Source organism: Myotis brandtii, unplaced genomic scaffold (genome assembly GCF_000412655.1).
Source record: "Myotis brandtii unplaced genomic scaffold, ASM41265v1 scaffold183, whole genome shotgun sequence".
NCBI classification, from domain to species: domain Eukaryota; kingdom Metazoa; phylum Chordata; class Mammalia; order Chiroptera; family Vespertilionidae; genus Myotis; species Myotis brandtii.
In genome coordinates, this window is record NW_005356797.1 from 1 (window position 1) to 10,515 (window position 10,515).

General features: G+C 47.3%; 1 protein-coding gene across 1 annotated transcript in view; it reads right to left on the reverse strand.

The window, feature by feature from the left end:
* Window positions 1–797: 797 nt before the first annotated feature.
* Window positions 798–10,515, reverse strand: part of LOC102246929 (arachidonate 12-lipoxygenase, 12S-type) — a 9,839-nt gene continuing 121 nt past the window's right edge. The window contains exons 2-11 of the mRNA XM_014537839.1: window positions 9,834–10,161; window positions 7,183–7,264; window positions 6,956–7,078; window positions 6,759–6,862; window positions 6,363–6,523; window positions 5,664–5,807; window positions 4,820–5,029; window positions 2,001–2,095; window positions 1,619–1,780; window positions 798–936 (exon numbers count right to left, since the gene is read on the reverse strand). Of these exons, the coding sequence (XP_014393325.1) occupies window positions 798–936; window positions 1,619–1,780; window positions 2,001–2,095; window positions 4,820–5,029; window positions 5,664–5,807; window positions 6,363–6,523; window positions 6,759–6,862; window positions 6,956–7,078; window positions 7,183–7,264; window positions 9,834–10,161 (1,548 nt within the window). The remainder of the gene's footprint in view (window positions 937–1,618; window positions 1,781–2,000; window positions 2,096–4,819; window positions 5,030–5,663; window positions 5,808–6,362; window positions 6,524–6,758; window positions 6,863–6,955; window positions 7,079–7,182; window positions 7,265–9,833; window positions 10,162–10,515) is intronic.

Genomic DNA, 10,515 nt, shown 5'->3' on the forward strand with positions numbered 1-10,515 from the left:
CCCAGATACTTTGAGGTAGGACTCCACTCCATGGTAGATGGGTGGTTTACTGATGTGTGCATCCCCAGGGCCTGGTTATAAGTAATAGATTTTAGCTGTTGGCTACAGTTATTGCACAGAGGGAGTGGAAGGGATTCAAGGTATTGGTGTGAAGACTGAAGGGGGAAGGAACTAAAGGATGATTCAAAACAGTCCCTTCTGGCCTATGTGTACTAGAGAGAGGAATATGCATCTAGGAAGAGCTCAAGAAAGGATATTTCTTCGTTATGGATATAAAATGGGGGGAGGGGACCTACAGGTGGTTAGTTCACTGGTGAGGAGAATACTTTTTCCCAAGAAACTTCAGTCCCAAGGATCATGACACTGAGTTTAGTTTTAAGTCAAATATATACAGTACTGAGACTACATCTAGAAATGGCCCTGCACTTGGCAGGCATGTAGGATGTCTGGATCCTCTGTGAGTGCTGGAAAGTATTAAGAAGGAGAAAAAGGGAGGGAAAGCAAGGGTGGGCTTTCCTGGGCTCCCAATTTCTATCCTTAATAAAGAAAACAGACAATTAGAACAGAGCCTGGCAGGGCCTGGGCAGATCCCTTACTGACTATGGTTCTGGCCTTATTAGTCTAGGAGGAGGACAATCCTTGAGTTTCTAGAATTGTCCTGAGACTTAGGAAGTGGGAATGGGAATAAGATGCTCCATGTGTGGAGGGACAGAGGCTGATGAGGGGTTGGGGTCATGTTCCCAGAAGGGCAAGGCTGAAAAGGGCCTCTGGTCAGAGGGCCTAAGGAGCTCCCTTCTCTAGGGAGGGATCTCACCTCGGTCCTGGGCCTGGCACAGCCCCACCTCAGTGATCTCCCGACACCAGGCCTGCAGCTCAGGGTCCCCTCTCACGATGTCATCCCCGTGGTAGAAGAGGTGGACAATCCCCTCCACGTACCTGCCCAGAGAAGGGAGCTGAGCTCCTTGAGAGTAGAAGGCTCTAGCTAGCCTCTGGCTGCTACTCCTTTTCTGTGGCATCTATCCAGCTGATTCTCATTGTATCTGGGGACAGATCTGATAAGATTTTCCTTTTGGGACATCCTGGAGCTCTTTCTACACACTAGTTTAGAAAGGAAATGTGGGACGTTAGTTTTAAGAATTCTGCCTGGCCAAAGTGCCTCAGGGGTTGAGTGTGGACCTATGAACCAGGAGGTCACAGTTCAATTCCTGGTTGGGGCACATGCCTGGGTTGCTGGCTAGATCCCCAGAAGGGGCTAGCAGGAGGCAACCAATCAATGATTCTCTCTCATCATTGATAATTCTATATCTTTCTCCCTCTCCCTCTCTGAAATCAATACTAATAAATATATTAAAAATAGCATAGTCACTCTTCATAACAAAATCCCTGATCCCACCAGATCCCTTAGTTTCACTCGCCCACGCAACTCTGCTTATTTACACTATTTCAGCCTTCCCATCCTCAGATCCTACTCTCTGTTCCTCATCTCTTCTCGATTGAGTCCTTTGACTCTCCTGTCTGGACTTTCTTATTTCATATTCCTTTGGCCTCATGGTGACCTCAGGTTAAAGCCCCATTCTCACTGTTCCCAATACCTTTTATTTCTCCAACTCTCACCCACCGAGCAATGATCTCCCAGAGCCGTAAAGCATCATGGGCATAGAGGGCACTTGGGATGCCCAGCAGGCCCCGGTCAGCCAGATCGTCAGGAGGACAGAGGGAGCGGTAGGTCAGCTGAGTCATGGCCCGGCGGATCAATTGCACATGTCCCCCTCCACCTGTGCTTCCTGCAAATGAGAGGACTTGAGGGGACAAACAGAGCTGGAGAACATGGCATACTATATAAAGTGGTCAGATGTGGCCTTTTCAGATTCAAAGACATTGGCATAAAGGGACAAGGCTCTTGGGTTTAAGGGTCAGGACATTCACACAGGTGACCCCGGAATGTTGCAAGTGACAGGAGTTCATGCAGACGTGGGTGAGTAGGTGGTCCCACAATCCACCTCCTTACCTTATCAAATAAACCTCCATCTGAGATGAGTTGGTTCCGTGCCCTCGTGTTGATGTCCATGGTGTAGCGGGTGTGTGGGATCAGGAGCTGGATGGAGAAGGTTGGAGGGGGTGGTTTATGTACAACATGCTTGGATCCTTCTTTATTAGTGAGTGGCACTCAGCATGGTGGCTTTCTCTCCCTCTTGATGCTTTCCTACCTGCTGGTGCCTTTGCCGGATAGTCTCCTGCCTCTCTGATCTCTTAGTCTCATGTTCTCCCATTGCTCTGTGAGTTGAGCTTTGGAGTCTGACTGACCGGGATTTTAATCTACACTTCACCACTAACTTTCATACTTGACCAAGAGAATAAACCCTCTAAGCGTCCATCTCTTTATCTCTTTACAGGGGATGACAATAGGGTCTCATCACAGGTGCTGTGGTGATGCTTATGTGTATGACATATGAGAATGTTCAGTACATTGTCTAACACACAGATGTTCTTGAATGGCAGATGTTATCATTATTATTATTCCCACCTTGAGTATAGGTGTCCTTTGAGAATCAGTCCTTTAACTTTTGATTTTTTAAAATAATTTTTCTAGCATATACATCCTTACAGTTTAAACTTGCCTTTCTACTAATTTTCAAAGCTGCTCCTCCAACCTTTAGTTATTTTACTTTTGCATTTTTAAAATTTCAGGGATTGGGGTGTGTAGGGTATTTTCAGTCAGAATTAAAGGAACCTTATTGATCTACCCTCTTTAACAGCAAAGGGCCTGTTGTCAAATCTCCTCCCATCCCCAATTAGGCACTGTTAGTTAGGGCTCTCTCTCCCGTTTTCCCTTTGCCCTTCAAAAAGGCCCTGTGATCCTCATGTGCATTTCTTTTTGTTTTAAACAATTTTATCTTCATCCTGAGATGGAGGATTCATGCAATATTGGTATTTATGTGAGTTGGTGATGCTGCAGAGAGGGAAGGGCCCAACTGAAATAATTGGTACCAACATAACAAAGCAACTCACATTGGTCTGAAACCCCAGAAAGACCATTAAAGATGCTGAGTGTCACAGGAAACCCAAAGTCTACCTGAGGAGAGAAGAAACCAGAAGACAAAGAACTAACCATAATAGCAAGAACTACTATATTTTGTTGCATTTAATCAACTGTTAATCAACTCCATGATGAAGCTCCTATTATCCCCATTTAGAGATGAGGGCCCTGAGCGCACATCTGGTAGGAACTGAGTCCAGGATTCAAGATCCAAACAGCAGCAGTTTGAATGCACAGCCTGCACAGGTAACCTTTATGAAGGCCTAGCCCTCTGGGTGGCCTGATATTTGTCTATGCTACCCCAGGACCCAAAGGGGTCACTGCTACCAATGGACAGGTTTGGAGATGAAGGTTGGGATTCCTGGAAGAAACACAATTCAGACGTTCTACCCAGCATGCACTTACATATCTTGCTACCACTTCAAACTCCATGTACCTAAAACTGAACATATCATCTTTGACTTCAAAATGGGCTTCTGCTGACTGTATTTTTTCTGACAATTGTTCTGGTTCATAAGCTTGTACCGTTTTTGCTCCTGCTGCTAGTGTCATCAAGATTTCAAAAATGTTTTTTGGGCTATCAAAAGGCCATTTTTGCTGCCTTCTGGTTAGCAATAGATTCTAGGCTCACTACTGTACAAAATTAGAATATTTCTGGATCAGTATAACAGTATCGAATGGGTGGGCTCCATGTTGTTGCAGTAGCTCATTCCTTGTGAGCGTTCCCTCCAATCTTGCACCCAGGCATGCTGCAACTAGTATTTCCTCTCATCACAAAGTTTTTGCATTTTCCTTTCCATTGATCTAACTACCATGTCATGTACCTTTCATTGGGCAGGTTAAATACCCCTTTGGCAGCTCTTTTATTCCTTTGACCTTCTACTTAATGAATCCTAAGCTATGGTGGAACATTCTCCATAAAAATTACAGTGTTTATTGTTCTCTGTCCTGATTTCAACTTTATATCAGATTTTGTTCTCTGGTTATTATTATTACTTTTAAAATTTAAATTCTTTATTGTTTAAAGTATTACATAAGTCTCCTCTCCCTTCCCCCACATTGACCTCTCCCCAGCTGCTTGGTTATTTTTCATGTGTACCGTTTGTCTTGCCAGTTAAATGCTAGCTCTTTGAAAGCAGAGCAAAATTTTTGTTTATCAAATTATATTCCTGCTCTATAGCAGACTCTGCTGGAGAATATCAGGTGCCTTACAATAAGTGCTGAATATTTGCTAAGTAACATGACTTAATAAAATAGATGGCATCTCTCTGTATTATTTCTTCAAACTGTATAAGAATCTATGATTATCTCAAAATATTTTTAAAAAAATATATTTTATTGATTTTTTACAGAGAGGTAGGGAGAGGGATAGAGAGTTGGAAACATCGATGAGAGAGAAACATCGATCAGCTGCCTCCTGCACACCTCCCACTGGGGATGTGCCCGCAACCAAGGTACATGCCCTTGACTGGAATCGAACCTGGGACCCTTCAGTCCACAGGCCGACGCTCTATCCACCGAGCCAAACCGGTCAGGGCTCAAAATAATTTAAACATTAGAAATAAAACCACAAGGGTCCTGACACAATAATTTCTTCTTGTCGATTTACAAATTACAAATATTTTTAAATTAGAATAACATGGGCACTCATTCAATTAGAAGAAGCTTTGTTAACTTCTTCCCAAACAGGTGGCTTATGCTTTTTAAATCCTAGAGCATTGTTACGTTGTTTCCTTTCTCTGGGATGTGAGGGAGGTAGGACATGGAAGGTAGAGGATGTACCTTGAAGACTGGGTGCAGTCCTGGGAGGCACCTCATGGTGGCCACAGCAATGACCTCAGCCAGCAGATGAGTGTGCAGCAAGTGATACTGGAGCTCATGAACATGGAAATCTGAACTTCGGACCCAGGACTTTGCCAGGAGCCAGGCAAGTGGAGGATCTGAGGGCAGGAACAGTGGTGGGGTGGGGCAGCTGGGGCTGGGAGGCTGGATCTGAAACAGAGGAGTTAAGCATTCACTGGCTTCATCCTGTTAGAAATTATGCTTATTATTCTGGGGGAAACACTGGTGACTAAGATTATTGTCTCCCAGGGATTATACTATAGTAGGAGGAATGAAGGCCCCTCCACTCACCCTCTTAAGTGCTGTGGGGAAGTGCCAGTGCTATGATGGTCAGGTTCAAAGCAGGAGGAATTGGAAAGAGGTATCTAGTATGACTGAGAGAAACTTGATGAGGGTGTGAGTTAGGATGGTAGAATAGGAAGGAAAAGGTGGACATGTGAGATAACTGACAGTTCTTATCAACTGACTGATGAGAACAGTAAGAGTGAAAACACATTACCACCAAGGGAGAAAATATGTCTAAGAAAGAAGGAATATTCCACAGAATCAGAGGTCAAAAAGAGATTAAGTAGCCTTATGGTGAGAACTAACAGCATTCTGACTCTCAGAAAGGTAATTCCAGGTGAGTAGTGAGTAGGCTGTAAGGTAGAAAGGAGGTATTGGATAAGGACAAATGTCACTGAATGATGCAGGGGTGGGTGACAAGAGCCTGCTGTCTGTGTCCCTTGGCAGAGGTTGGGGATGAACACAGAACAGGTGGGAGGAGGTTTTCAGGACACCTCACCTGGATGACTATGGGTAGCAGCTTCCCACTGGGTTCCATCTTCAGCATGACAAGGGGGGCAGCCAGGTACTGCTTCTCTCCTTGGACCACATTGGCTGGAATTCCATCCAGTAGAATGAAGTCAGCCTCAAAAAGGGAACCTTTCTAAGGAAAGTGTAATGTACCTATGGTTAGAGTTGAAAGCATTCTTCCCAATGGCCAAGGCAAAGGGGAAGAATGTAAAGACAGTCACTCTCTTTTCTTGCCATTAGCCCATGTCAATACCTGAGTTCAAGTGGCTGAACTGAAGGAAGCACCAGAACATCAAGTTCAAGTTCTGTTATTTTACAGGGAGGACTAAGACCCCATGAAAGGAGTCTTCACTAAAGACATGCAGCTTGTCTGTGTCAGGTAGTTTTAGGACTAAGTATGCCAGTTGATTCTGTAGCACATTTATGCCAAGCTCTCCCCTTGTCTCTCCCCTTAGGCTGCCCAAGCTCCTTTCCCCACCATCTCCTAATGGTCAGCTTTATTGGCAGAATCCAGCTTCGATGCTTTTCCCTACTACATCACCTCTAATTTTTTCCAGCAGAGGACTCTACACCCAGGGACAGTGGGTTACCACACCTCCCTTTCCAGACTCAACTTTGGCCCCTCCCCTTCACCACCTCTACTCCTCTCAGAGATAAGGAGAAGACCATCAAGGGCTGGAGGCTGTACCTGGAGTTCTTTCTCCAACTGGGCCCGAAGCTCCTCCATCCCTGAGGGCAGCACCAGCCGGGAGGGCAGAGAGGTGGAGCGTCTCAACAGCATGGGGTTGGTGCCATTGAGGAACTGGTAGCCAAAAAGCTCATCATCCTGCCAGCGCTGGTGAACCTTCTCTGTGGGGTTGGAGTGGAGGTTAGGAGGAGGATATTCACCACAACCTGATGTTTCTCTCATTCAGGCTCTATTATAGGGATTTAGTCACATGACTCCTCCATACCCAGCCCACATATTTTCATTCATGAGGCCGTTGTCAGATCTCCAGGTGTAAGTTCTTTTTTGGCAAGAAGTTTTGGGGACAATGGAGTGTGACACATACCTCATTGATAGGGACCTGGGAAAACCACTGACCAGCCATGGCAGTCTTTTGTCCCCAGAAGATCTGATCAAAATCTTCCAGGCGTTTCCAGGGGCTTAGGAGGGTGTAAACATATTTGAGGGCCATCTCCATAAGCCTAGAGCAGATATCAAAGATGAAACCACCAATTTACCAAATCCTACCTGTTCCTGGATCCACCAGCCCCACTCCACTCTGACCATTTCCTCACCCTGCAATCACTGTCCACTCATAGTCCAGCCTCTTCTGCTCATGGAATCTCATATTTGGAGGCAGATCATCTATACTGCCTGCAGCAATTGTCATGGGTAACCCTTCCTTCCAGGTGGCCCAGCTAGGATATGGGGACAAAGGTTAATGGAGGGGGTAGAAGTCATTGAAGGAGGAAGTTGTCAGGGAAGAGGGTTACAATTGGGAGGCTTCTAATAGGGTGATCACCAGTAGATTTGCTGTCTTTCCTCCAGTTCCTGTTCTCGATGCTTCTGGAACACATCCAAGGTATTGTTTCCTGCCAGGCGGGCTGGGGAGACATTACAGCAATTCTCCTCAAATGCTTTTTGCAATCTCATGCTATGCCTTGGCTTTGTCCAATATCCTGTTTCTTTTTATTTTTAAATTGACAGTATTATAGATGTCCTTCAATTATTCCCTCCTTTCTCTCCTCCTTCCAGCCCCTGCCCCACTTGAGGTCTTCACCACACTATTGGCTGTACCCATTGGTTATGCATGTATATATATAAGTTCTTTGGTTAAGCTCTTCCCATCTCAACCCCCACCCCCACCTCTGAGTATGTCAGTCTGTTCCATGCCTCTGGATCTTTTTTGTTCATCAGTTTATTGTGTTCATTAGATTCCACTTATAAGTGAGATCATGTGATATTTGTCTTTCTCTGACTGGCTTATTTTATGCAGCATAATATTCTCCATTAGCCTTTGCAACAGCAGGTCTATCCATGCTGTTGCAAAGGGTAAGAAAGCCTTCTTGTTTACAGCTGCATATTATTCCATTGTGTAAATATACCACAGATTTTTTTACCCAGTCATCTAATGATGGGCATTTGAGCTGTTTCCAGATCTTAGGCATCCTATCTAATAAAGAGGTATTATGCAAATTGACCATCACACCAACACACAAGATGGCCACCCCCATGTGGTCAAAGATGGCTGCCACAAGATGGCCAGCAGGGGAGGGCAGTTGTGGGCGATCAGGCCAGCAGGGGAGTGCAGTTGTAGGCGATCAGGCCAGCAGGGGAAGGAAGTTGGGGGTGATCAGGCCAGCAGGGGAGTGGTTAGAGGGCAATCAGGCTGGCAGGCAGAAGCGATTAGGGGCAATCAGGCAGGCAGGCAGGCGAGTGTTTGGGAGCCAGCAGTCCTGGATTGTGAGAGGGACATCCCTCGAGCAGAGAAGAGCAGTTAGGGGCAATCGAGCTGGCAGGAGAGGGCAGTTCGGGGCAACCAGGCTGGTAAGGGAGGGAAGTTAAGGGTGACCGGTCCAGCATGGGAGGGCAGTTGTGGGCAACCAGGCCTGCAGCGGAGGGCAGTTGGGGGCGACCAGGCCAGCAGGGGAGGGCAGTTAGGGGTGACTAGGCTGGCAAGGGAGGGCAGTTAGGGGCAATGGGGTTGGCAGGGGAGCAGTTAGGCATTGATCAGGCTGGTAGGGGAGTGGTTAGGGGTGATCAGGCTGGCAGGCAGAAGCGATTAGGGGCAATCAGGCAGGCAGGCAGGCGAGTGTTTGGGAGCCAGCAGTCCTGGATTGTGAGAGGGACATCCCTCGAGGGGTCCCAGATTGGAGAGGGTGCAGGCTGGGCTGAGGGACAACCACCCCCCTGCCCCATGCAGGAATTTCCTGCACCGGGCCTCTAGTTGTAAATAATGCTGCAATGAACGTAGCGGTGCATATATTCTTTATGATTGGTGTTAAGGGCTTCTTAGGATATATTGCTAGAAGTGGGATCGCAATCTCCTGTTTCTTAACCATATGGCATCATACTCCTTTGCCTTTTTCTCTGGCTCTCTCTCCCTGCTTAATTCCCTAGTCATTCATCTTCACCCTCTCTGTTTTCTTGATTTCACCAATCTTCGATCTCATATTTATCCTGAAAGGAAAATCCAATTTTTTGATGCCTTATTGTAACCCTTAACTCAAAATTTTCTATCACTGTTCTTCATTATAGTAGCTATAAACTTCATTCTTAATCAGCTGAAATATCCACACCGCCCACACCTATCCTACATGATCCCATATTTCTTTGTTAATTTCCCCTGTCCTGGTCCTTCCCCGTCCACACCTTAAGCTGTTCTCCAAAATGACATATTTCAAGTGAGGTACACTTACATCCTCTGACCTCAACCTCCTTCCACTGTCACCTGTTCCCCTAGGATAAGATATTCTATGTGCGCCAAACCAAGTAATGGATCCATGTTGCTACATTTACCTGGCTTCATCTCACCTGTCCTCAACATCACATAGTTTATAGTTGGTAACCTGGCTTAACCCTGCCCTCATCGGTACTTACACTTACTTGTGCCTCAAAGACATTTAGTTCAGGCTTCCATTCTTACCTGTCATTTCCCTCAATTGTCTCTTATACTTATTTCCTAAGGTAACAGATTCTGTTTGCTGTCCTCATTCATCCTCACCCGGTCAGTGTGCTCCCTGCCCTCAGAGTTGTCTTCCATATTTTCACACCCAAACCCGCTCTTCATGTCATATTGTTTGTTGCTTCCCTTCCCTGCCTCCTCTCAGGGGTCACATGTGCTAGCCTTACCTGTCCCTGCCCTACCATGTTCCGTCACTTGGAGGTCTCCTTTCCCCTTTTCTTTGTCTCTTATGTTTCCAGCATGGCTGCACCTCCCATTCCCTGTGCTCACCTTTTGAGGAGGTGGGATCTACACATCCATTATTTCCTTGTCCAGTCCCAATTCCAGCTCTTTCATTCTCTGTATAACATTCCCCTTGTCTTGTCCACCTTTAACCTGCTGAGCATGCGCTTTTTAAACCCTCGGGACCTTCCTCAGTGATATCCCCTATGTCCCCCTCCCCACTGCTCCCTAAGCCCTACACCCACTTCCCTGAGGCGGCCCCTCACCTGTGCCCTCGGGCAGGGTCAGCACGCCCTCGCCCTGCACCCAGCGGTAGCAGGGGAAGGCGGCCTCCTCTATGGCTCCTGGGCCCTGCACGGTGATGCGGTCGCAGAACCAGGCGTTGTCCACCAGGGAGTGGTGTTTGCGCAACTTCAGGAACTGCAGTGGCCCCAAGTCCTGGGGAACGTCCTGTTCGAACTCCTCCACCTGTGGGGACAGAACCCGGTGAGACTTAGTAGCGGGGACCCGGGAGAGGACGTTTACTGGGGTGCAGGGTCCTTTGTGGAGTCCAGTGACAAAACCGCCAAAGACAGCATTGCCTCCTCCCAACACCTGCGCGGTGCGGCTCAGACGCCCAACTCAGCCGGAAGACCTGGAACGCAGGACGAGGCCCTGCGTGTTCTGAATTGAGGACTGAGCATCATCACCTACACCTGTCCATTAACTGAGCTCTCGCAGCCTCCGCGCTCTCCTGGGACCCTCTCTTTGACCACTGACCCCACAGAGACACTGGCCTCTGGTAAATTGGGAAGTAGTGGCGGCTGCGTGGACCACTGGCGGAGGGAGCTCAGCGCCGGTCCTGACTCTGGATTTTTCACCCGCTCAGGTGCAGGCGTCCCTTCTCATTGGAAGTCCCAGCTGGCGCGGTTGTGCTGTCACTGGCTCTCAGCTTGTCGGGTCCCACCC